At 45.3% G+C, this 27981-nt stretch overlaps 1 protein-coding gene across 3 annotated transcripts; it reads left to right on the forward strand.

Moving 5' to 3' along the window:
• The first annotated feature begins 463 nt into the window (after positions 1 to 463).
• Positions 464 to 27964, forward strand: CASP2 (caspase 2). 3 transcript variants are annotated; one of them, XM_085844939.1, is made up of 12 exons: positions 464 to 1062; positions 1253 to 1310; positions 1484 to 1622; positions 3317 to 3469; positions 3683 to 3761; positions 6799 to 6893; positions 7239 to 7415; positions 19138 to 19266; positions 19370 to 19460; positions 22476 to 22613; positions 22793 to 22902; positions 25035 to 27964. In XM_085844939.1, exons 3-12 carry the CDS (start codon positions 1491 to 1493, stop codon positions 25155 to 25157), a joined length of 1227 nt encoding a protein of 408 aa, XP_085701065.1. In that variant the 5' UTR covers positions 464 to 1062; positions 1253 to 1310; positions 1484 to 1490; the 3' UTR covers positions 25158 to 27964. The 3 variants fall into 3 exon arrangements, with proteins under 3 accessions (XP_085701065.1, XP_085701064.1, XP_085701063.1); XM_085844938.1 differs by having other exon boundaries at positions 465 to 1062; positions 1253 to 1332; XM_085844937.1 differs by lacking the exon at positions 1253 to 1310 and having other exon boundaries at positions 468 to 1062.
• Positions 27965 to 27981: the final 17 nt, after the last annotated feature.

Here is a 27981-nt window from a genome sequence, read left to right on the forward strand (position 1 = left end):
CAGTTTTGAATGTGGAGAAACGAGACTTCGCAATTAAACACTTCGAGATATTTAGAAAATTTTACTCGAGCCGATTTTTGATTTAGGTTTTATTTTTCAAATGGTAGTCCTTCAAAAATCGGGTGTCTATTTACCGTCATTTTTTTTGTTTGTTTGTTTGTATGTCATGGACAGCTCTGGAGGCCAGAGGAGTCAACCAATTTTGATTAAACTTGTCAGGTAGGTTCATACCAGGATCTAGTTCTATGCTTTTGAGCACCGTTGCTATGGACACCACCGTTGCCTAGCAACGGGACTTTGAAATTTTAGAAAAATCCCCAAAAAAAAAAAAAATTTTCGAAAATCAAAAATGGGCTTCCAGGCTTTTATGCGCACTATGATCAACCTCTTTGTCAAAATATTTTAGCCCGATCCGTCAAAAACTGTATGACTAGCATGCAATTATGTCGCGACCGGCTTGTTTTCCTCTTTGTTCCGTTTGAACCACCTTCCGTGTGGATAACGGCCATGGCGGTGTAGTGCACGACGGTGCCTGTGATTATTTGACCGTATTTTCCTCTTTGTTCCGTTTGAACCACCTTCCGTGTGGATAACGGCCATGGCGGTGTAGTGCACGACGGTGCCTGTGATGATTTGGTCGAGGTGAATCAGTTCCCTCACGTTGCCGTGTGATGTAAAGTGGACGCTACATTTATATCGTGAGATTATGACGAATAAACATTCTGTACGAGCTGGAAGCGTCCTGCGTCTCGATGTAGTCATCACGTGTGATTGGTGTGCGAGTAAAGGCGGGAAGGACTGTCCGTGCGATGTTGCTCGGTCCGTGTGACCGGCCCGCTGGACATTTGATCGCTTTGCGATGCTGATGACGCCGGTCCTCTTACGGCCTTGACGACCTGAGGTCTCTCGTATCAAAGACCGGGGAACGAAGTGGTCGCTCGCTCTTGGAGCCTCAAGTTCCGCATTTGTCGAGTGATTTCCACAGAATCGACGTTTTTGTACCTGAGGGACACACTCATCGTGCACTCGCTCACCTGGGATTCCTTGGCTCTCCTTCCTGCGGTGAGTGACTCCTGCTGTTGACCTTGCTCGGGTGCACCGTAACCCCGGAGTTGTACTGTACAAACTGTGGTGCACTACTGTGACGTCATACTGTACAAACTGTGTTGCACTACTGTGACGTCATACTGTACGAACCTGTGCAAAGGTCTTGTGCACATTGATGGATTGGTCGATTGAACCTTCTCTGCAGTGAATGTGCCTAATGAAGTGATGTGGCAACATCGAAACCATTGGTGTACTATAACCTGGTACACACACACACACATGCACGTACGTACACGTACGTACACGTACACACACACGTACACAGTACACACACACGTACACGCACACGTACACACACACACACACACACACACACACACACACACACACACACACGATATTTTGATCAAAGCAGTGTTTTCCTCGGTGTGAACAGGTAGCCAATGGAGGAGAGGCACAAAAAGGTGCTGCGATTGTGCAGAATACGTCTCATTGACGATCTGGTGCTGCCCGAGCTGCTACAACACCTTATCGTCTCTGGCACGTTGAATGAGCATATGGTGGATTCGATTCAGGTAATAAAATGAAAGCGTTGGCATGGTAACCCGAGCGGAACCAGTTACATGTGCTTAGGCCTAAGTCACATTTGCTCTACGGCGAGGATACGGCGGCCGTACGCCCTCTGAATTGACAAACGTGCGGTGGCCGCAGAGTTTCTGCGGTGGCCTCAGGGTGGCCCTACGCCATATGGCTATCTTTTACGGGCCGTAGGGGTCGCCGTGGAATTATAACGCGGAGTTGTAACTTTTTTCATTTCTACGTTGGCCGTAGCAATTCGACATGCCGTCGTTGTGTTCCACGCCGACTGTACGTAGGGCGTACGGTGGGCTTGCGTTATTCGTGCGGCTGCCGTAGTCTCTTATCAATGAAAAATGAATTTTGCTCTAAAAACCGAATACATTTTAAAAAACCGAACACAACGTAGCGTTCATGTTTGTTCACGTGTCTCCCCCACCTGTTCGAGCCGCATCTTCGCGCTTTGTTTATTCAGTTCGTCGGTGGAAGTCCTCGTGAAAGCATCTCTCGTGTGCCGATCTCTACTTCACCTCGTGTTTTCACCTTCATTTGTGCTGTTTTTTTCGTTTTTTTTTTAACTCATCTTGTGTTTTAATTAATAACAAAAAAGCAATCCGATCACGTGGTGTGACGGACTGTCGGGCAAGGATTTAATGTCACAGAAAAACCGGTTGTAATTTGGAATATCCATGATTACCTCAGCCCGATGCGTTTGGTGAAAGTGATTGTGGTTCTGGGGGCATCATGTTTGATGAGCTGCCCTGGGGGCAGCGCTCGCAGAGTGCACGAGCGATCGGAACCCAGGCCGGAGCACGATCCTGTGTGGACCTTTGGATGTGGTGATTGTACCAGTTTACATACAATACACCGACCGCCACCGAAGGTCATTTACTCGTCTTATTTTACGTTAAACATGGGTAATTTCAGTTGAAAGTGGGTTTTCTTGGGGTCCAGGAACAGATTAATTCACTCCATTATTTCTTATTGGGAAAATAGTTTGGGAATTGAACTTTTTGCAATCTGAACAGCCTCCTGGAACGAATTCAATTCGGATTCTGGGGGCACCACGTACTGGTATATTCCGAACTGTTATATTTTTATTTCAGTAAAACACGAACTGGTATATATACCCACTCGTTACCGTCCGTCTGGCCGCACGTTCGCCTTAGGGGCCCCCTGCGGTCGCCTTGCAGGCACCTTGAGGCGACCTTGCGTCTGCCTTGAAAATTCTATGGCCGCCGCAGGGACACCCTAAGGTCACCGTGCGACATCAAATCAAAGACCGTACGGCTCCCCCACGTTTTCGGTCTCCACACTTTCGAAATACGCCGTGCGGCTCCCCGAAAAATAAAAAACATATGTGACTGCTACATTGTGTGACCGTGGAAATATACTGCGGCCGCCGTGTAATTGCTAGTGGCCGTAGATTTTGGAGACCCCACGCCCGCAGTGGCAAATGTGACAGGCCTTAGCGAGCCAATCGCAAGATCCAATAGGAATCTTTTAAAAGGAGGGAATCGCTTTCCCCGTGCACTGGCATGATGGGTGGGATGGGGAGTGAGGTTATTATTGGGGGTTGGGGTGCTGAGGTGGTTTGGGTTTGTGTTGAGGTGTTGCAAGGGGAGGAGGGATGCCGATGGGTTGTGGAGGATGGATGCTGACGTGTGTGTGTGTGTGTGTGTGTGTACCTCAGTGTCAGTGCACAAGGTTGGAACAAATTGCTCATCTGCTCACATTGCTTCCCAAGCGTGGTCCTGATGCCTTCACTTACTTATGTGTGGGCTTGCAAGCCACAGGACAGGAGCACCTTGAAAAGCACCTCATTACCACACTATCTACATTACAGGTATTGTTCATCCTATCTCAAACTCCGTTCTCATTTTCATCAAGACGTCTTTTCTCCTTTTAAGTTTTCTCTTCACATTCCCACGATTCATCCTCCATATTCTCATTGTTATAACTTCAATGCCACTTTCTTATTGCCACAGCGATAGCATTACTTCCCATCGTGACTCCGCGCTGTTATTACACCAAGCCTTGTGCCATCTGTTGTTGGCAGGGAAAGGTTCAAGAATCCCCTACTCGGTGCCTTAATCCCTCCGATGTAGAAACTTGCAGCAACAAGCACAACACAAACTGTAAGTACCGTCCTTCACTTATAACAGGCTCACCTCGTTTCTTTGGCTCCTTTTTAAAATTTCTGTGTCGAACGAGAGGTGAAGTCGTGTTGCTGAATATTTTTGATACTTCTACAGTGACAGTAACACTGATATCAAAAGAGGGTTAACTTGACAACGAAGGGTTGACGCTCTTTTGTTCCTACATGTTGACGTCCAAAATGTCAGTAGAATAATTGATGACGCCGTTACAGGCTGAGTCTGAAATAGATTCGTTTCATTAAAACCGATCATAGAGCGACTCTACTTGGAAATAAATGGGATTAATGTTTTAAAAATTGTTTTTTTTAAGAAAGCCTTTTTACAAATTGCAGCGGTTTTGTACAAAAAGTCAAGGCTCATGGAAGAGCTAGAACAGAAGAGAGCACAATAGAAAGTGGGGAAACACCAATACCTGTGTAGCAGTACATAACAGAGGGACTTTTGGAAGGAGAATTGCTGAGGGGAAGAATGAGAGCAAGGGGGAGGGGTTTGTGAACAAGCTGGATACAAAGCAAGGAGGGGAAGGGAAAACCAGTCACGAAGTAGGGAAGTGACCTGATTTTGTGCATTTTGGAGGCTTATTCATGTACAACCTTAATTTTGGAGCACATACTCGTGTCTGGTGGCGATAAAGCGAGCATGGCGATAAAAAGAGTGATAGTGTATAGTAAGCCTGAATTTTGGAACTTTGACCCGGAGAGAGTTACTGGAAGAACGCTTGCATCCTGGAGTTGCTGCGCAGAGTTGGAGGACCGAGGGAGCAGAGGAATGTCGAGACTGGAGGAGAGGCTGTAAAAGGAGAGGCCATAGATCTGCCTGCAATGTGAGAGGAACAGGTTTTTCGATTTTGTCTCATTGCAGGAGATTCCAATTATGTTGAGAGCTTAGGATTCCACAGAATAAAGAAGACGCAGATGTGATTCCAAGGTTCTAGCCCATAGCAGAGAGCAGTATTCCACTGATATAAAGGCCTTGGAAATGGGGTAACTCTGATTTTTCAATGAAAGACTTGGAAAGATGGAGGCTCTCCAGTTAACTGTTAACGGCTGGCTTTGGAGGCCAGCTTTGCTATGTGGTCGGTCATTCATAGTGAGGCCGAGAAGTTCAAGAGGCTGAATCTCATCCAGTGGCTGACCATGGTACTAGATAGGTTCGATGACGATCCTTCCCGAGTGATTGGGTGGCACTGAGATCTTTCAAGACTGAATGGCATATTCCACGTATCAGACCAGCATATATTAATCAATTCCAGGTCAGCAGAGAGTGATGCATCCACCCTCTGCATATCCTTGGGGTGGGGGTACTGTACGACACCATGTGGAGTCCTCTGCAAAAATGAGGGGATGGTTTTCCAGAGCATTTGAGAGGTTGTTTATGTATCTTAGAACATGACTTGACCCAAAACTACCTGAAGGAACTGCAGCTCCACTGGGAGAGGAGAAGGGAAGGTTTTCTTGATAGTAATGCATATTGTGGAAGAAGGCAGAAATCCAGGAATGGCGGCCTTGTATGCTACTGGCAGCGAGCATGGCGAGCAGAGGATTCCAGACTGTGTCAAGTGCCCGATATATGTCTAGGCTCGGGAGACGGTCATGACCTCTTCATTGAGATTGAGGCCCTCCAACCATTGCTGAGAGAGGAGCAGCAGCATGCCCAGACTTGAATGACTGGGATGGAATCCAAAATGATGGTCAGAGATCAGGCTATTTGACAGACATCAGCAGCAGTCATGGATGCTATGACTGCTTATAGTTTGAAGTAAGCTTACTAGTCCGTACATGATAAGATCTGCTTTTGTACCCTTCTTGTGAACAGGAGAGATGTTTGCCGACCCCTTGGCAAATGGGCGATGGCCAGAGGAGGACAAGTTGAATAGTGCAGACAGAGGAGAAGCAAGAGCAACAGAGTATGATATCAGATCATTGGCACCGATTCCATGTGAGCCCGTCGTCGAGGCTGGACAGAACTTTCTCCTCCTCCTTCGACGAGGACACAAAGTCCAGTAGACATTGTGTATGAGGAGGTAATTGTGGTCAGAGTGTGATGGGTTGAGATAATGAGATAAACACCAATTTGCAAACACAAAGACTTGATAAGGTGCCATGACTTTGAGGAAGGCGACGAGTTGGAGAGTTCAGCCATGAGATTTGCAAGATGTTTCCGAGCTTGCTTCACAATGGAGACACACTTATTCCGAGCCTTAGGGAGTGACCTAAACCTGTCCTTTCTATGTGGAGAATCGAGCTGTTTGACTGCAACTACCTTCCTACAGGATTTGGTGTACCGGGCCCAAAAGGATCAATAGGAGAGCCACAGTCGGGATGGGATAAACCGGTGCATGAGAGAGCAGGTTTTGTGAAGGTATTCCCAGGTGGAATCGGGTGCTGTGGAGATCGTGGTCCATTCCTTTTGTGAGAGAGCAGATTGAAATTCCTGCAAGTTGACCCATGGGAACAGCCATATCCTGCATCGTTGAGGTTGCTTCCTCACAATAACCAGAGAGATATGGTTCTTGAAATGGAACCTGGTCACACGAGGAACAGGAGAGTTTGGGTGAAAAGTTGATCATCTCCCGTTCCAGGACGAGTTATCGCCGGCACCATGGCCAAGTTCCAAATTCCTGCTCTAAATATCCCAACAATGATGCAAACCAGCAGCCACGTTCTGCACCCGAGATGATTACCAGGTCCATGAGGGAGGATGGAGGAATCTGGCTTGGGAAGTTTACATATTGAGTTGCAGTTGCAGAAAGCCTTAAGCTGCAGACAGGAAAGGGTTGATGGTCGTGAACTGGGATTCTCACTGGGTTTCTCTTATGGATCTCCAAGCATGTCAAAGAAATGCAAAATGTGAAACATTAAATAATGTATTTTATCCTAACACACAACACCGAGGCTATAGTTTTGTTATACACGGGGAAACCCAAGTTTATGGGATATTATTGTTCCTTTGTTTATCCCGAGATGGTTGCTGTGAACTGTGACATTGAGTTTTTATTCCTCATTGCTCTTCCCAGATGCACTGGGCCCCTGCGATGACCTTTGTGATGGGATGCATCCTATCTCTGTGCAGCCTTCTACCCACGAGTTCTACTTGCAGCATGCACCCACGGTACACAATAACGCGTCTGTAATCACGGAAACCTCGTCATGTCGCTTCTACCACCGTTTCGTCAGCCTTGATTGAACTGTCTACCTTAAACGACACTCTGACCAGCGTTTTCATTCCAGCCATCGGGGCCTATTTAAAATGCGAGAGACTAAGTACGACAGTACACGGATTAGGACTTGTGGTTTATGTAGTACCTCTATTGTCTTCCTGAATTGGCCAATCTGCTGTCTGTTTTGTGCAGTTTTCCGACACCTTTTGTGTGTGCATTTTCTGTCTCGTACATGTGTGCTATTAGATAATGTGCATATTGGTGTTTAATGTGTGGTTGCGTGTGCCACTGTCCAGGCGTATTGTATGCGTGCTCACCCACGTGGGCTGGCATTGCTATTGAGCAATGTGGACTTTTTGGAAGGGCTCGGGCTGGACCAACGTGCCGGTGGCGAAATAGACCGAGCCAACATTGAAATCTTGCTCAAACAGCTTGGCCTCTCTGTAAGCACCCTGCACAACCTCAAGGGAAAGGTGAGTCCTTGACTGCAGCAATACCTACCAAAGACGCAGAAGGAGGCCATTTGGCCCATCATGCCTACGCTGTACAACCACCGCATTAATTCAGTGTATCAGTTTATGATCTACTTGATTTCACTGTGGGGAGTGGAGTGGAGCGGTATGGCGAGGAGAACAGTCGGGGTATATTCAGGGTACATCACCAGGATGTTTTGTTTTTATTACTTATATATTTTAAGGAGGGGTGGGAATCTTATATTTAAGCAAATGGTTATCAGATGAGGAATGAAATGACAACCCATTCACCTTTTTTCAAAACCCTATCATAGACTTCACAAACACTACACAGGTAGACAATCACTGATCCAGACTAAGCTGTTTTCCAGTCCTGATAATATCCATGCACTTAACTCTTCCTCTTATTCCCAATACTTCTGGATACATAAATTCCAGTTCTGCTGCAACTACCTTTCCAGGGAGACCATTCCTTGCATCAGTTACTCTGAGTGAAAGACCCTCACCGTATGACCTTCTCCTCCTCCTTCTCCTCCTCCTTCTCCTTTTTCTTTTTCTCTCCCCCCCTGTTGTCAGGTGCTGCAGTTATTGCCATCCTCCCTCTCGGCCAGGGGTTGGCAACCCCAATTACAAGAAGAGCCATTTTTTTCTAATTCATTCAAAAACACAATTTTTTTTAAGAACCGCAGTTCATGTAACTCCTATTTCAAAATCCAGGATCACTGCTCACCTCCTCATTTGTTCCTCTTTTTCCTGCCTGTGGAACCAATTTCCACATCCTCTTCAATCTGATTCTTCCCTTCAGCTATTCAAGACAGTTCACCATCATGATCTTTCCTACTCTCGTTAACTCCCCCACCTTCTTCCAAATTTCTATTTTTGTCCTTCCTGAGAGTTTGCTTCTGTATACATTTTGTCCACCCACTGCATCCCCCCTTACCCCTCATTCCTCCCCACACCCAGTATTTGTGCAAGTCTCTCTCTATTCTGTCCTTCAAACCTGCTGTTGGCATTTTCCATTCTCTCCACTCTTACTTTTGTTATGTTGCGTCCTGATCCATTCAGTGATCGAGCTCTTCCACAAGCTTTGGCTTTGCACACAAATAATGAAAATTAAAATAAATCGTTTTTTTTTTAACATTAATGTCACATATTCATGTCGTATGACTTTAAAAAAAAAAAAAAATTGTATACCTTGTCGAGGCTCGTATGAGAGCTAACACACAACGCACAGCAAGGGGGCATGAGACAAGAGGGGCGGGAGTGGGAGGGACAAAACATTGGGGAACAGACACATTAGGAGATCTGTGTAAGGGAGAGGGATGGGATGGGGAACATTGGGAAGAGAAGATGGACATTGCAGGGACTTTCAGGAAGGAAAGCAGGGGAATTGAAGGAAGTGGGCTTGGGTGGATTATCGGGGGTAGAAAAGATCGAGGATTTGGATGGGGGATGATAAGAGGTGGTGGTGAACAGCTGTTTTGAAAGCCTGGAGGGAAGAATGGGAAAGAATAGAGTGAGGGAGTTTATTCCAAAGGCGGGAAAAAAAGAGGAATGAAACAGTGAAGGTGAGCAGAGATTCGTGATTTTGGTAGTTTTACCAGAAAGGGGTTGTTGGCAGACTTTGAGCGCCCTGTGGAAATGTGGTGGGGACAAATTGCAGAGAGGGGGGGCAAGGCTGGAGAGGAGACTGTAGAAGACAGAAAGACCACCGACCAACCTGCGGTGATTGAGTGAGAGGCCGAAAGACTCAGCTTAATTGCGGGAGATGCCGATGATCCTAAATGCCCTGGTTTCGACAGCGTGAAGCCGAGAAAGGTGGGAGGCAGGAGCACCAGCCCAGAGGGGAGAGCAGTACTCCGTCAGACTACGGACAAGAGCTTTGTAAGTGGTCAGGAGCTCAAGAGGGCCGTGGAAGGACTTTGCACGACGGAGGATTCCCAGTCGGTGACTGGCTTTTGAGGCGAGGTTGGAAATGTGACTTTCCCAGGAAAGATCATGGCAGATAGTGAGACCCAGAAGCTTGAAAGAAAAGACTTCTTCCAGAGGATTGTTGAGAAAGTGGATGGGGGGGTTTTGTAAACGGTCCTTTCGAAGAGACATCGTGAGAGTGTGAGATTTGTCTGGATTGAAAGACATGTTCCACGTCTTGGACCAGTTTGTGATTTTTATCCAGATCTGCAGTGAGCGAAGAAGCTGCTGCTTGCCAGTCTGAGGGATGACAGATGGTACGGCAGAGGGTGGAGTCATCAGCAAAGAGATATAGAGGATTTTCCATAGAGTCGGAGAGATGATTGATGAAAACCAGAAAAAGAACAGGGCCCAGAACGCTACCTTGAGGAACTCCAGCCTAGACAGGAAGAGGGGATGAAAGAACTCCATTTAGGGCCACACGTTGACTGCGACAGGAGAGGAAGTCTGCGAGCCATGAGTGGAGATGGCCTTGGATACCATGGGAAGAGAGTTTGGTGAGTAGGGCAGGGTGCCAGACTGTGTCAAAAGCACGTGATATGTCCAGGGATATGGCTCGGATTTCCTGTCTGGCATTGAGGACCTCCATCCATTGATGGGAGAGCAGAAGCAGCATATCCAGGGTAGAGTGATCTGGTCTGAAACCAAATTGACGATCAGAAATCAAGCCATTGGAGAAGAGGAAGGATTTCATGTCTGAAGCGATGATGGATTCCATAACCTTGCTGATGATTGGGAGAAGGCTGATTGGTCTGCAGTTGCAGGGATCTGTTTTTGCACCTTTTTTATGCAAGGCAGTGATGTTTGCAGATTTCCAAGCAGATGGCAGATGACCTTGAGCAAATGAGAGGGTGAATAGAGCACAGAGAGGGTGAGCAAGAGCAGAAGAGCAAGCTTTGAGGACACGTGGGCTGATGCCGTCTGGACCGGTTGCAGAATCTGAGTCGAGGTTAGAAAGCAAGCTCTCCACCTTGTTAGGAGAAAAGGACACAGAGTCCAGGGACAGTTGGGTGTGACTGGGTAAGGTGGGTAGAGATAGTGATGGGTTTCGGACACAAGATTTAGCTGCAAACACCGAGTTTAGTCATTCAGCTTTTTCACGTGCGGTATCAGCAGTGCGGCCATTTGAGGTAAGGGAGGGGATGGAGGGGGAACATACACCAGAAACAGATTTGATTAAATGCCACCAGGATTTTGAGGAGGGAGAGAGGTTTGAGAGTACAGACTTGAGATGAGAAAGATGTTGTTTTCTGGCTTTCCTGAGGGTAGATACACACTTGTTCTGAGCTTTGTGGAAGGACCTGAGATTACCCTCAGTTGGGTTTGCTTTCCATGAGGCAAAGGCAAGTTGTTTCAGGACAACTGCCTCACCACAAGCTTCAGTAACCAAGGGCGGGAGGAAGGGTAGGACAACTGAAGACGAGAGGGGACAAATCTGTGCATGAGGGAGAGCAAGTTTCTTTGAAAGAATTCCCAGGATGAGTTGATGTTTGAGAAAGTAGTGATAGGAGACCAGTCTATAAGTTTGATGGCTGCTTGGAGACCCTGCCAGTCGGCTTGAGTGAAATGTCAGACTCGACGGCGGTGAGGTGGTTCTCTGATAACAGCCAGAGAGATGTCCACTTTGACAAGGACGTGGTCAGAAGAACCGATTGGATCGGAAGAAGAGCACCAGATATTTTCAGGGAAATTTGTCAAAATCAGATCCAGAAGAGATGGAGTACCATTGGTTGAGATCCGGGTCGGGAACTTGACCGATTGAGTCAGTCCCAATGAGTCGCAGAAAGCTTTTGCTGAGGTGCCATGGCAGGTGAGAGAGGTACCCACACCTAGCCAACTGGCATGATGACAATTATTGAAGTCACCACATAAGAGGAAGAGTTTGGTTGAGAAGATGGAAGATGGTCCATGTTTTCGGATAGTGAGGTGTAGATGGAGTCATCACTGTTAGGTGGACGGTACAGTACACACATATACATGAGGTGGGAGTGGAGGGGAAGCCGTACCCCGAGGTATTCCTGGGGGTGTGGGGGAGTGAGAGCAGTGCATGGAGAGTGAGGAATAGAGTCTTTGATGAAGAGAGCAACACCTCTACCAGGACGAGGCTCAGGTCTGTCATACCGGAGGAGGGAGTAACTGGAGAGAGATACTTGGGAGTCAGACACGTCTTGGGAGAGGAAAGTTTCTGTTTGGCAGATTATGTCTGGTTTGTCAGTGGCAACCTGTATGGAAAGATCTGAAAGATTTGAGCGAAGGCCCTGGATATTTGAGGTCCACACTTTTAATGAAGAAGTAGGGGAGGAGGCTTTGGGTGCAGGGGGTGGGGGGAGGGGAGGGTAGGACAAGGGACGAGGGGGGAGGTAAGGCGAGTTGTTGAAAGAGTGTGGGGGATTGCAGAATAGCTCGGGGAGGGGGCCGAATGAGGAGGAGAAAAGGCTCTGTGGTGCTGGGGGAGAGGGGGCACAAGAGAGGGGGAAGAAGGCAGTTGAGGATTTGAGGAGGTGGAGTGAAGAGATGGAGGTGAGAGGGCAGTGGAAGGAGGCAACTTCGTGGATGAGAGGGGGGGGGCAACTTTGAGAAGGGTGAGTGAGGGGTTGAATGGTGGGAGAAAGGTGAGGGGGGAATTTTTGAGAGAGGTGAGAGGGAGGTTTGGAGGGAGAAGTGTGGGATGGTTGCTTTGAGAGTGAGAGTGAGAGTGAGGGGTGAGGGGGGTGAGTTGGCACTGAAGTTGGAAAAAAAAAAAAGAAAAAGTCAGTACCAGTGTTCCGATAAGTTGCAGAATAGTAAACTGGCTACAAGCAGAAATCAGAAAACTAGATATCAGAACAAGGAAACTCCTCACTATCCATAAAAAAATGGAACTCGATCAAGTGCACAGAGCGATGACTGCAGGATTTGCAGAGTAGGTGAAAAGTTCAACAGACAACCGAATACAATATGTATGAACACATATTGTGTTTGTGAACACAAGCATGAACACACCAAACAAGAAAAGGTATCTCTCACCTTGAAAATTACAAAAACAGGTGTGAATAGAAGATGCCATGCACCATCCGAAACAGCAACAAATACAGCCTCAATGATTGCAAAAAAAGACAAAAGAAAAATAAAAGATGAAAAACCTATATATATATATATATATATATATATATATATATATATATATATATGTATATATATATATATATATATATATATATATATATATATATATATATATATATACACGCACCAACCTAAATATCTAAGTCAAGATTGCCATTATGGGAAAATGGTCAAACCGATGATATGTTTGAGCAATGGTTCCTTTGTTTTGCTCAAGACAGATGTTCCCATTGAAATTGACCACTCTGAGTGTGTGGACTCACACGTTGAGTAATCCTTCCCATGAGCACCATGGGGCTTGACAGAGTGATGGTCAGTGAGCGTGACCAGGACACAAACACTCCCTATAGCTTGCCCTATAAAAGGCCTCCCCAAAATGTGGACTGGTGCCAAAAGTCAACATGCCACAGATGTCACAAATCTTGAGGGAGCGCGCCATTGGCATGCTGAATGCTGGGACGTCAGTACGGGCCGTTGCAGCACACTTCAATGTCCACCACTCCACCATTAGCCGCCTGAGAACGCGCCTCAGAGAGACTGGAAGCACCGTGAACCGCCCACATGCCCGGCGACCACGTGTGACCACCGCCGGTCAGGATCGCCACATGAGGCTGCAACATCTCCGGGATCGACTCTGACCGGCCACGAGGACTGCCGATGAGACTGTCGGGCTGCATAACAAGCGCATTTCAGCCCAGACGGTGCGTAACCGCTTGAGGGAGGCGAACCTCCGAGCCCGCCGACTACACCGGGGACTCGACCTCACTGCAGTCCGGCGTCAGACCCGACTGAACTGGGCCAATGTTCACTTGCGCTGGACCCTCGCACGATGGAGGAGAGTGCTGTTCACCGATGAGTCACGGTTCCAACTGTATCGGGCTGATGGCGGACTCCGCGTCTGGCGTCGGGCTGGGGAGCACTACACTGGCGCCAATGTCCTTCGTCGGGTGTCACACGGTGGTGCCAGTGTTATGGTGTGGGCAGGCATATGCCATGGAGAGCGCACTCGGCTTCATTTCATTGAAGGCAACTTGAACGGGCAGCGGTACAGGGACGAGATACTCAGACCCATCGTCGTGCCGTTTGTGCGCCTTCACCATGTGACATTTCAGCACGACAATGCTCGCCCCCATGTTGCCAGGATCTGCATGGACTTCCTCGGTGAGGAGGACATTGATGTCCTCGACTGGCCTCCATATTCTCCCGACATGTCGCCCTTCGAGCACCTTTGGGACGTTCTTGATCGACGCGTAGGACAACGTTACGCAGTCCCAGAGAACGTCCGCCAGCTCCGTGTGGCTCTCCAGGAGGAATGGGAAAACATCCCTCAGGCCACCATCGATAATCTGGTGATGTCCATGCGCCGGAGATGCACCGCTCTGCGCGACGCCAACGGTGGACACACCCGCTACTGACTGTGTGAACTCTGACAGTGACACCTCGGTTGTGTCAGCTGTTGTAGCGCAAAGACTGTCGCCAGAATTCTCAAGGAACTCTGAAATTTAATGCTCAATTGTCATGGATTCTATAACCAAATTGTTGTGAAGATTTAGTATTAATGAGTTAGAGGTAAAATAGTAACAATCGCTTGGTGCGTTTATATTTTTGCGCTTGGTGCGTTTATATTTTTGTTCAGTATATATATATATATATATATATATATATATATATATATATATATATATATATATATATATATATATATATATATGAGGTGTGTTCAAAAAGTATTCAACCTTAATTTTTTGTGCGTAAACAAATGAAGCTAGGGAGGCGTGGTTTGGTACACGTATGTAGGCGATCCTAATTCGTATGCGTGAATATTTTCCCGCCTGCAGAAGCTGTCAGTCGCCGACAGACCGCCGATGAGTGAGGAAGTGTAAGTGAGTGCCGTTGGATTTTCGTTTTTTGCAAAATGACGGATCACTGTGGTCTCATCGCCAGTGATCACTGTGTTGAAGAAGTTGGGATCGCTGTTCACAGTCTCCAGCATGTCCTGTGCGATCTCCAAACGGAGTTGCTTCTGCTCGATCGTTAGCAGCTTTGGCACGAACTTCGCTGAGATTCTCCTTAAGCCCAAATCTTCAGTCACAATGGAATGAGCGGATCCAATGCTGACGCCCGCGTCGTCTGCAAGTTCTCTGATCGTGATTGGACGATCCTGCATCAGCAGGGTCCTCACTTGGTCAATGACGATCTCATTTCGGGATGTTGAGGGCCTACCAGAACGTGCTTCACTTTCCACTGATGTGCGACCATCTTTGAAGCGGTTGTACCACTCTTTTATGTGTGGTGCCCATTGCTTCGTTCCCGAAGGACTGTTGAATCTTGCGGATCGTTTCCACTTGGGACTCACCAAGCTTTACACAAAATTTGATGCAGTAGCGTTGTTCAAGTTTTTCCGTCATTTTGTCAAAAACGAAAATCCGACGGCGCTCACTTACACTTTCTCACTCATCGGCGGTCTGTCGGCGACTGACAGCGTCTGCAGGCGGGAAAATATTCACGCATACGAATTACGATCGCCTACATACGTGCACCAAACCACACCTCTCTAGCTTCATTTGTTTACGCACGAAAAATTAAGGTTGGATACTTTTTGAACACACCTCATATGTATATATATATATATATATATATATATATATATATATATATATATATATATATATATATATATATATATATATATATATATATATATATATATATATATATATATATAGTGAAAGCTGTGAGAAAGCCAACAGAGCAGGAAAATACTTCAAAAAAATAAAATGGTTGGACAGATTGGGGATAAACAGAGAAGGATCACTGGAATGGTTAAGAATTTAGCTCAATTGGGACGGAGAACGAATAATTATAATTGGCTAAGACAAAGGACACTACACCAATGCCTTTTTTTTTAAAAAAAAAAGGCAAAACTGAGCCAGTGGGACAAGTGTACATTTTGCAAGGTAGAAACAGAAAGCATGCGTCACCTCCTCTCGGGATGTAAAAAAATTTGCGTCAGAACAACTGTACACACAAAGGCACAACATGGTATGTAGAGTAATCCACCGGCACATCTGCATAAATTTCAATATTCCAGTTCCACAAAACACATGGAAACGTGAAGCAAAAGCAATCATTGAAAACAAGGACATAATGCTCACGTACGACCTGATGATCCCATCCAGTGTGAACATCGAAAACAAAGCAATGCGGCCAGATATCATGCTTCGGTACAAAAAAAGGAGAAGAAGGGATAGCTAATTGAAATGTTAATACCAGTGATTTTGGACTAAACAATTCAGAATTTTTTTTTAAAACCAAGACCTCAAGAATGAAATATAAAGATCTTGCAAACTGAAGAATGCCAAAGTTGTTTGTACCAGTGATCGTTGGAGCAACCGGAATGATAAAGAAGAATCTCACAAAGATCTTACATGCAAACACATGACAACAAACAATGACACACACACACACATAACAATTGACTCACACAGAGTTGGAAAATACCAGGAGCACAGGCATTCATAGTACCACAGTTGCAGAAGGGGTATGAATATCTCACAATCACAAAGAGTATCACATAATGTAGTAACGTAGATCTCCACTTGGAGAATGCCAGGATGACAACCGGTCAGTCGACAGTCTTGCAGGGTGAACCACGATGAAGTCTGTTTTCATGTCACCCCACTAGACGACCATCTCAACTCTACTCTTATTTACTCTCAACCTATGTCCCCTAATCCTATCACTGTTTATTCTAATGAAAAAAGTCTTCTGCACTTGTTTTATCTCTACCCATCATTACCTTAATCATCTCTGTCATATCTCCTCGTAACTGCCTCCTTTCTAGTGTATTGTTACGGCTGTGGAAATTCGCATTACACCATGAAGGGCCCGTAGGTGAGGTATCTCAAAGTACATGTGTAGTTAGCCCAAACCCGTTGTATAGAGGGAATTTATGTGATTCATCCGGGCTGCGACGCTTTGAGTTAGCCATTTTTTCTGTTCTATCTTTATTTTGAACCAACCACGTTTCAACCGCCATCACACAACAACCACGCCACCGCCACCATCTACGCTCCCACATCATCGCATCACCGCCATTCCCAAACGGCACCATAACCATCAAACCACCACCGAAAACCCTCCACCACCTTCACCTCTCTCCTTCTACGGCCATTCTCGCACCACCTGTGAACACTGAACGTCGGGCTGTCTCGGGCCCGTTCGGCGATTGGTGCCGAACGCACCGAGCCGCGAGCGCAAATGGCGGCCTTTCCGAGGGGAAAATTCGGATCAAAAACGCTACGCACCCACTTCTCCTCCGTCCAATTCGCGAGCGGGGGGCGGCTTGGCCTCGCCTCCAGGCGTGTGTGTGTGAAGTCGATATATGCAAATTCTAGGATCAGGGGAGGTTCACGTCCCCGTTTCCTCCGACCAATGGAAGAGCATGGCTCCGCCCCCGAGGTCATTCTGATCCGAATATTTGCATATACGCTTCTCCTCCCGCCTATAAAAAGGCGAGCGCAAGGCGAATTAAAAAGAGGTGGCAAGGTCGGGTCGGTCGGGTGAGGAGAGTGCGGAACTGAGAAGAGTTGCAAGAAGAGTTGAGTTCTGGAGTTGCCTGGAGAGGGTCGTCGAGATGTGGCTGTTGGGGACGCATTGCGTTGCGTTGGTGAAGTTGAGGCGAGTGAGAGCGGTGGAACTGCAGGCAAGGGAGCTCTGGTCCGAGGCAAGGACAGCGGTCGGCGACGAGGTTGCGGTGTGGGATCGCTCGTCTCGTCGCGGGACCCAAGCCAGCCAGCCACTCCCCTCCCCCAGGGCATCAACAATCTCCCTTTCCCTCGCGCTGAGATAGTGCAAAAGGAGGCCCCGTTCCCACCCCCCCCCACACGTGGTGCCAACGAAACCCGCCAAGGAGCACGGAGTCGGGGCACAGCCGCGCGGCCACATTTGCGGCTCGCCCGCCAACGCGTCACGAGGACGCGGGTAGAACCCCCCCCGGTCTCGCGGACCTGGCCACTCCTCTAGGTCCCGCGCACATTTGGCCTACAGGCCTGTCTGCCTCCTTGTCTATGAGGGTGGCTTCTTTCCTTTGCTTTTGTGTTAATGTGTGTTGGTGCCGTCTGTGAAGTAGAACTGTTTCAGTGTTGCCTTGTGTGCGCGTAGTCGGTATTAACTCTGCGTCGTTGTTGCTTTTATTGTTTTGGTTGCTTTATGTGCATTTTGACTATGGCTGTATATACGTGCTTTCCGTGTGCTGGGAAATAAATGTGCATCGTGTGAACTGTTTTCCCGTTTTGCTTTGTCTTTTCTGTAATTGAATCTCCATCCTGCTTCATGTAAAGGGTTCGTAGTGGGTGCAAAACGCCTGGTAAATAATCTGAACCGTCGAGGTAGACGATAACACCGCTCGGTTATCCCGATAGTATGGAACGGGCCGCCCAAGTGGCTCGTGTCCGGAGTCGACCTGCGGCGAGGTACGATCGCCCGGTTTACCATCCGCGTGGGTACTTAGGTAGGTCGAGTTTGGCGAACAACCCTATCCTACGTGGGTGGCCGATTGGCACGATCGTGGTGAGGTCGAAAGGCCCACCCATGACTAGCTCCCGGCGTTGTTCCGAGAGGGTCACGACTAAATTGTCCGTCCGGTGGGCGACGTGCCACGATCCGAGTTACGTGGCCATCCGCATGCCGGCGGGCACGAATTCGCAACAGTATAAAGCCCTGTCTCCTTCAGTCGCTCCTCATCGCTAAGTCAAGCAAGGCCCAGAAACAATCGAGTAGCCTTGCGCTGAACCCTCTCTTTGGCATCTATGTCCTTTCTGAGTCGTGACCAAAACCGCACACAATATTCTAGATGTGGCCCTCACTAAATTCCTGTACAATGTTAACATCACCTCTTTTGATTTATAAATGATCCCCCTCCGAATACAACCTAAAACCCAATTTGCTTTACCTATACCTGCCTGGCATTCTGCTGACTGCTTACCTTCAGTATCTATTACCACCCCCAGATCCTTCTCCTGTGTGACACTCTCCATGATTGCCCCTTGCATCCTGTAATATCTATTTTCATTATTCTTCCCCATCCACAACACCTTACACTTGTTTATGTTAAACTACATCTTCCTATCTTTTGTCCAATCTATGAAAGAGTCAATACGTTTCCTCTTTTCTTCCATTAACCCCTTCTTGGTTAAACTGCCAAAATCCAGGTTTATTGCTCACCTTCACTCTTTTGTTCCTCTTGTCTCCCATTTGTGGAACTCTTCCAGAGACTGTCCTGTTCAACTCCTCTTTGGGCTTCAAACAAGCAGTACTGCACAGCACAATCTCCCCTCATCCCCATCTTACCAGCAGTTTTTTTCTACCCCATTAACCCTACCCTCTTATTGCAGGTTAATTTCCTCCCCTCTTCTCTTTTCCTGTTTGTTCTTTTTTCATTCCCTTGCTTATTGTGTCCAACTGTGGCTCCAGTGCACCACTCTCAGCATGTTGCCTTTTATCCTTCGTCAGCTCTCTTCCATGAACCTAGATTTTGTATGTGATATATATTTCTTGAAATGGGAGAAGCTTTGCTCAAAATGTAAGGAAGTGTTTCTGGTGAAGTGCATTGTTAAAATATAATTCGTACTTGTACTTAACACAGGAAATGGAGGTGGAACTCGCCAAGTTTGCTCAAAAGGAGGAGCACAGTGAAGCAGATATGGCGGTCGTGGTTATTCTTTCACACGGAGTTGACGGAGCTGTGTATGGAGTTGATGGTGCCCTGCTTCCTGTGAGTGCTTCTTGTCGGTTGGGCAGTTTGTTTGTATCTTGGGTGTGCGCGTGGTGTTTGTGAATAAATATGCTTTGTCTCTGTACTTGTGCTGTGTGTACAGGTCGAAAGAGTTTTCAATTTGTTTAACAATGGCAGCTGTCCACGTCTTCAACAGAAGCCGAAAGTGTTCCTGATCCAGGCATGTCGAGGAGGTATGAGATGCGGTATTTTAAGGGATTGACAGAGAGGAGCTGTTGTGGGATCGTTGTGGGACAGAGCTGTTTGGCGTTTGGGAACGGCTATGGGATTGTTTCTGGGCGGTGGTGGTTGGAGGACGTGTTTGAGGCAATAACGATACAAGGATCCACCTGGTAATATTAACATTGCATGTTACTGAGAAGGGCGAGGGTAGTGGTAGGTTAATACCGATTGTCATGTACCCAAGAATTTAGCATTTGCTAAAATCTAATCGATGACATCAAAAGGCTGACTGTCATAAATATCTGCATGATACGCTTGTCAGTTTGTCCGCCACATGTTGTAAGATGACTGAATCTCGTGAGATTGTGAATTAAACATCGTTTCCTTGTCATTTCATTTTAACCTCTTAATTTAATTTGATCGGTGTCCAACTGTGGCTTCAATGCACCACTTAATTAGTCTTAATTTAATCGAACCTCTAAGTTTAATTTAACCTCTTAATGTCATTAATGCCTTCTTGCTTTGAACAACAGGAGAAGAGGATAGAGCTTGGGTTGGGGAGGGGGGGGTGGTTGAAGACTTTGGGTTGAGGGTGTGGGGTGCTTGGGGCGGGGGGAGTTGGGGATGGGGGGAGCTGAGAACTTGGGGTTTGGGGGGGGGAGCTGCAAATCCAAGCCATATGAGAAGGAAAACTCGATACAATTTCACTTTGCATATTGTATCCGGTTGTTCTTGGAATCCCAAAGTTTGAGAACAGAATTCCCATTTAGTTAAGTTTGTCCACTCATTGATAAAGGTATTTACACTGTGTGTTGGTAACAAGATAAATCATTCTTACTTCATCAAAAAAACTTTCCAGATTGATTCTTAAACGAATTGATAAACACGGTCATCAAAAATATATATTTTTTTTTTATACAAGGTCTCGGTGTGATGGAAGAGCAAGGTGAAACAGGTAATGAAGCAACTTGCTCAAAATGGGGCAGCAGTTGAACACAAGCAAAGGAATGAATGAGGAAAAAGCAACAACAAAAAAACAAGCAGTCATAGACTGGTACTTACAAAATCGTCAACTTGACCTCTGACCTTGTCTAATAAAAGCTGTCTCGAGAGAAGGTAGCGACGCAAACCAGAAGTTTCTACAATGATTCTGTACCAAACCATCAAAAATAGAATGTTTGACCTCAGTGTGACCTTGACTTTTGACCGATTTTGACCAAAATGTAATCAGCGCTAGCCATCACCCTCCTGAATCACGTGGTGTAATTTGACATTGGTAGCTTCTTCCGTTCTTGAGTTATAACTTTTTTTTGGATGTTTGACCTCACTGTGACCTTGACCTTTGACCGATTTTGACCAAAATGTAATCAGCGCTAGCTATCACTCTCCTGAATCACGTGGTGTAATTTGACATTGGTAGCTCCTTCCGTTCTCAAGTTATCGTGCCTACAAACAAACACACAAACAGAGGATGGAAGTCATCAATATACTTACGAAATCTTTAGATTTCGTAAGTAAAAATCAGATGAGGGAATGTTACACAGTAACCTGCAAAGAAGAGAGGGTTGGATTTGATTGGGTCAATGGGGGTAGAAAAGATCATGGGTAGGAATTGGGGAGGTGACATGAGATGGTGGTGCACTGCTTGAAGCCTTGTAGGGAAGAGTGCATATGAAGTCTCCAGATCAACATTTCACAGATGGAAGAAAAGAGGAAGAAAAGGAGGAAGTCAGCAAAAACCCCTGGATTTGGGGAGTTTAACGAGAGGGGTAGCATGGTAGGATGGTTACTGCTTTGTTAGTAAGGTGGTACAGTAGTTTAATTTATTACCTCTGCCATAGAAGGTCATTTACCTTCCACATTTAGGATGGTTACTTGCTTTATTAGTAAGATGGTACAGTAGCGTAATTTATTACCTCCGCCTCTGTGTGTCTGTTTTTTACTTGCCAAATCGAAGATTTTTCAAGTATATTGGTCATTCGATTGTTATTCTGTTTGTCTGTTTGTCAATCACCAACAGGTCTCAATTCCAAAGCGATCGTCGTGAAACTTTACCAGGTTTCATGACAATCGGTTGGAGGTAGTCTCAATCGAAAAACCTGTTGATTTTAAGGTCAAAGGTCATCTTGAGGTCAAATTTATAAAATCGTCATTTTTCATCCGATTGACTTGAAAGTTGAACAGGATTTGCATATTGCGTTACTGAATTGGGAAACCAACTACTTGAGGTCAAAAGGTCAAAGGTTAACTCAAGGTCAAACTTCTAAAATCATAAATTTTCAACTGAAAAATAATTTTCATCCAGTTGACCTGAGCTTTGATTCAGATTGTAAATTTAAATTTAATGAAATGTACAATTTGATGTATCCATGGCAACCTTTGGAAAGGGGGGGGGAGTGGATTTTGTGGCAAGTATCGTGCTCTGCATGACGTCTTTTTCTTGTTTGTGAACAAAATATCTCAAAAAGTTGTGGATGGACTTGGACGAAATTTTGAAGAGAGCAAGGACGAAATGATTGTGACGAGGCCAAAATGATTCAATTTTGGTGAAGATCTGAATCCGGATCTGGATCTGTGAATTTTTTTAATGATTTTTCACCATTGATTGATAGAGCCAAAAACAACATCAAGCACGATATCTCAAAACGTTGTGGACGGATTCGGACGAAACTTGGTGGATGATTTGGTAAGGTGACAAGAACAAACCGATTAGATTCTAGTTCAGGTCCGATTCTAGATCCAGCCTATCGTTGGGATACAAAATGTAAAGTAATCAGCCTGGCGGAGCTATGCGCTCTACCGAGTGCCCTTCTAGTTTATTTATAAATCGTTTTTGTTTGATATTAACATTCTTTACCACAGTACCAAATTATTGGGTGCATGAGAAAATGTGTATTGTTTTCATACTGAGGATGGTTGACAATAAAGAAGAGGATGAGTGGAGGCACGTGAGTGATTAAGGAAGTCTGAATCACTAAAAGAGAAAAAAACACAAAGAGAAATTCAAACGAGTGGTTGCTGTGCAGGTGAACTGGACCATGGGGTTGAGCAAGCCGATGGACCTAGTCTGCACAATGGACCAGGAAGGGGCAAAGCCGGCATGAATAAACCTACCCGTTTGCCCACATCTTCTGACATCATCTATGGCTATGCTTGCTTAAGAGGTGAACACATTCTTCAGTTTTCCTCTTGCACTTGCAAGTTTCATTACCTCTAATCTTACACATGTTCCCCACAATACACCCATCCTGCACTATGTCCCCAACCCCCCACCATATCCCATGGAAAGTCCCAACTCGGTGATTATTCCCCCCCCCCACCCCCTTGTTGTTCCTCCATACAGGTACGATGGCCCTACGCAACACTCGGAGGGGTTCTTGGTATATGGAAGCCGTGACAAATGTGTTTTCCAAACATGCCAAGGACATGCATGTTGCTGACATGCTCGTGCAGGTACAGTCATTATTCATAAACATGTCTGGTTTTCTTCGAAGTTATGCTTTTTACTGCTTAAAGGTCACATGACACTCAAAAGTACTGAAATTGCATATATATACATATATATATATATATATATATATATATATATATATATATATATATATATATATATATATATATGTCCTATAGGAGTTTTTCATCGTGATTTCTGATCTGACAATGTTTTTTTCACAATACTCATTCTGTAAAATGTAAAATAAAAAAAACAAACCTCTTAGGGAATGCAACTAAAAATCTGCCAAAATCTACTGAACGACGCGTAACCCACATGATGTCATCTCCAGAACAACAAAGGCTGCACGCAAATTACTCGGGTTGGTGGTCTACGTGATTGTATTGGCTTCCTGTGTGTTTCCACATTCGATTGGTCGACTCAAACGCTTCGTTCATTTCTCCTTTAAAGAAAATCATACATTTGGTTTTGAATAATGGATGACATGGACTTTGATTTGTCTGGTAGCGACAGTGAGTGTGAGAGAAATGAAGGATTTTGGTCTGAATCAGATGGAGAATTGTCGGATAACGTAGTCGCGGGAGGTGAAGTTCAGGCAGCTGGAAATGGAATACGGCCTTACCAGTTTGAGCCCGAAGCAGGACAAGCAGAGGAAACAGGCGATGAAATTCCCGGCATTCATGATGATCGGGAGGACATCGAAGGAAGACTTGGCAATAACAACTGGTTAGACTAAATCCTATTCGTAATTCAATAATTTAAATTCTACTTGCATACTGCTCGATATCAGAAATATTTTAGTGAGGTGACGTGACCAGCGCAGCGCAGCGGACATGTTGCTCCGCGGCAAATGAATCGCAAGCAAGGCCAGCCCATGTCATCGGCCGTATCTCTCCGCGCATAAAACGAAGCAATCTCGCTGTCCGGATATGATGAAAACTTGTGTGCAGAACACACCTTGCGACACAATTGTCTGGAGTAGTCCGATAAATCTGACGTTCTGTTGCATTTTTATTTATTCTATTCCTACTGTCGTCATGTAGTGCAAGAAGAAAACAACGAAGAAAAGAGAATAATAAAAGAAAGCTACAGCACGTCAGATTTATCGGACGGACGACGGATCTATTGGACTCGTCGAGACTCTAGAGTTGACAAGTAACTTGTATTAACATGCACACAATGTATAAGTCAATGCGTAAGAGTCCCGAGGCTATGAGGCCGTGTAATAGGACAGATAAATTTGTCTTTCATAGTTGTGCCAACATATTTTTCCCTGTTCATTTATTACAGCATTTTGGCTAAATGTTAATGAATAGAAAGCCAATGGAAGCAGTACCTTCACTTAAGAATGAACCCACGTGTGTCGAGTGCAGCCATACCTGGCTTGCATGTATGTGGAATCGTACCTATCCTAGCAGGCTGGTTTCAACGAACAATTCAATAAGCTGCAAAATGTGGGTGCAGGTTTTTCACTTTGTTTGATTTTAAAATTATTTCCTTGTGCCTTGAAATGATGCAATATTAATCTTTAGTATTTTACTTGTATGTCCCTGTAAGTTTCTTTTTTGATGGAAAGGTTCAACAGTCACATTTTATATTTTGTGGACATGGTATAGCCCTTTATTGTGCATACATGTACTGGATTTGTACATGACTACGACAACGTAGTACAGGGATTAATAATTTCCTTGTGATTGTTGTGCATACACGGCTCAGAAGCAGAATTTCTTTTCTGCGAAACAATCGCAGGAATTAAGACAATCAGTGAGATAGCAAACACATGTGCACAATGCATTTGTACGTACTTTATACGGCGCGCGACGTCTAATCAATCCACTCTGAGCGAGTCGCGTTCTGGAGATGACGTCAACGGTCACGTGATCTGCGGTTCGGTGAACTCAACTTTTTTGAGGGGCGGGGCATATCAAGTTGTGAAAAGCACTACAAATGTTCAAAATATTGGTCTAATTATCCCATTGTTGATTTTAAAAAAGAAACATGGGTGATTTCTTCACGAGGAAGGTCAAGTTAATATATAAATAACCAGAAACTTTTGAGTGTCATGGGACCTTTAATACTTCTGCATTCCCCTCTATGTTTTATTTTCACTAAGTGCAATGTCCATGTTCAGGTAAATTCGATGATAAAGGCAAGAGAAGCAATTGCGCCCGGCACGGACTACCATCAGTGCAAGGAGATGTCCGAATATGGGAGCACTCTCTGCAAGAACCTCTACCTCTTCCCTGGCTGTTGAGAGCTCTGCTGATGCAGTTGTCCATCAGTAACATCACCACAGGCACCTGCTTTAGTGTGAGGATTTGATCCGAACATATCTCTTCTTGGAGGCACACCATAGGAATATCATTCGGTTGTCACGACATTTATAGATCACAAGTGTCCAAATGAAGCAAGAGTGTTAACCTTTTGTTCAACTCATACGATCAGTTGACAATTTATCTTTGGCATAAGGCAGACTTTCTCAACTTATTCTTCAGTCGGCTCGTTTACACCGCTCCTTCAGAGCAGAAGGTTGCAGGCAGGCCAGCCATGATGCCATATTTACACTGCCTCTGGACCTGCAACGAGTGGGCTGTAAGGCTGCACCAGGGCCTAGTGGGATACCAGGAGACAAACTGGCAGACATCATGCAACAACATCAGCAGCGCTGTGGTCCGACAATCCTACGCAGTGGCGATTACGACCAAGCAGATATAATAAGGTTGTCTTTGATAGTTTATCTCAAATTTATACCAAAAGGGATTAATCAGTTGTTGGTTCAAGGGAGGGAGCCGGGAGAAGCTAAAATATAATGTTAACAGGATTATAACGAAAATTAAAAGACCATAACAAACTGAGCGGACCTCTCAAACATTCCTTCTGAAATGGTTTTCTCAGCAGTGTGTTGATGTTCTGCAAATTGGTTGTTGTTGGTATACCTACAATTCTTGATGAAGCCAAATGATTATTAGATAGAACGTTGTAACATTTGTTGGGGCAACATGATAATTGTAAATATAGAGCAGAGTAAGAAATGGGACGTGTTAATGGGGGAAGTTAAGCTCATGTTGAAAAACAGTTTTGCTATTTTGTTTGCAGGCAGATTGGGAGAACGTGGAAAACATTTCATCACATATAAAAATATGGTGCATGGTTATGTATAATCTCTAAGTTTGGATGTGTGGTGTGAACACCGATGTACCTTCATGGTCACTCCTCTCACCCCAGCTGTCCTGAAAGGACGTTGCAAATGAGCGTAGTGTGACCTCATTGAGACAGCAGCAAGTTATTGTGACCCCAACGATATGCACAGACAAGAACATTTTCCTGCTGAGAATATGAGATCGTAAGGGATTAGCAGTATCCGTGGAAATTGCGTGTAATGTAAATGTGACCAACGGATGACGTTCTCTATCAGCTTGTCGCACTGTTTCGCAGTCGCCGGGGCAGTCAGGCCACGCCGTCAGCTCGGAAATTACCTGTCTCCATCAAGGTTAAGCCAGCGTATGCTGGGTGCAAAGTCACGGTCGAAACAATGTCCAATTCACAATCTCGCAAGATATGTGCTCCGGAAATTCTGTGCAATTGCCACTCACAAGTGATTGTGAGTATGCTAATTGTGTTTAATAAATTATCCTAAGTTAATTATCTTCTTTATTACACATAAATAAAACGTCAAAATTAAATAACGATGAAACAACATTTAATTTACAATCTCGCGAGATTTTACGTGACATGGATAGACGTGACAAGCATGTTATTATAATGAATGATTACACTCTGACAAATCCTGTTTCATCTCGAGTTCACCACCTAGACTTATGTGACACCTGTGGTTGAGCGTTGCGACACAACCGCTCGAAGTTTGGTTTGGTGCTAGAGATGGTGCACCGCATCTTGTAACGTAGCGTTGGGGTGGTAGAGACGTTGTCGGTAGAGCACACGGTTGGCTGAGCTGTTAAGTGGTGACACTCTTCAGAGGAAGTTTGTCTCCACAGTGTGATGGTTTTTCATGTAGAAAATACAAAATGGAAGAATTTTAAATTGTTCCAGCGGAATCTCAATGTTCGTAAAGGTAGGCCAGCCCTTTAATATAGCATGATGATAAAATCACACTGTAGGCTTCTTCACAACCCCCTTTTTGTAGTCTCGTCCCCCTCCTTTTTTTTATAATCTCGCCCCTCCTTTTTGTCTCGACCCCCCCTCCCTCTCCATTTTGAGTCATGATGCTCTTTTAATCATCTCGACCGCCCCCCTCTAATTTTCATCATTTTGACCGCTTTTTTATTGTTTTAAACCCTCCCAGCCCCCCACTTTTATTGTCTTGACCCTCTCTTTTGAATCTCGACTTCCCCTTCCCCTCCTGTCTTTTTTAATAGTGCCTTATTTCCACACCTCCCCTCACTTGTTCCCCCCTTTTTTGTTGTCTCGACTCCTCCCTCAACTCACCCCCCCCCATTTTTTTCATCTCGACCGAACTTTTTAAATCATATGACTCCATTTGGGATGCATAATGTTGGGATTTTTTATTCCATATCCAACAGGCAGCTTCAAGGCTGCAGGTGAGACACAAGAACAGGTTGGTCTTTTTATTGGGACCAAGTTCTCCACCAACCCCGTTAACCTCCCCTTTAATGTTAAACCTTCCCATTGAAATACAGACTGTTACAACAAGGAAGTGGGGGTGCATTTGAGTTTCCTCATCGCTCAAGTGCAGCACCAGTGGGGTAGCATGGTTTTTCCATGTCCCTTCAATTTCTTTAATATTATATTTTGACAACTTTCCTGTACAGTACTCGTACGTTCAAGTGTTTTCATTAAAGCCACGTGGTTACGATGCAACCAATTTGTACAGCACCGTGCACCCCTGGTTATTCCTCACTCCACCTGCTTTCTATCTAGTTTTATCAGCATTTCTTAATTTCTATATTTCATATTTCCGATGTAACATCCCGAAGCACGTCCTTTTGATTATATACACATTGATGATGTACATTCTGGATGTGCATGGTGGAAGCTTTTTATTTTGAATAATAAAAAAGTGAATTTGAGAAAAAAAACAAATCGATGAGTGCAAGAAT

The sequence above is a fragment of the Eptatretus burgeri genome, chromosome 11, assembly GCF_056783735.1.
Source record: "Eptatretus burgeri isolate ZD-2024b chromosome 11, Ebu_testis_v1, whole genome shotgun sequence".
NCBI lineage: Eukaryota > Metazoa > Chordata > Myxini > Myxiniformes > Myxinidae > Eptatretus > Eptatretus burgeri.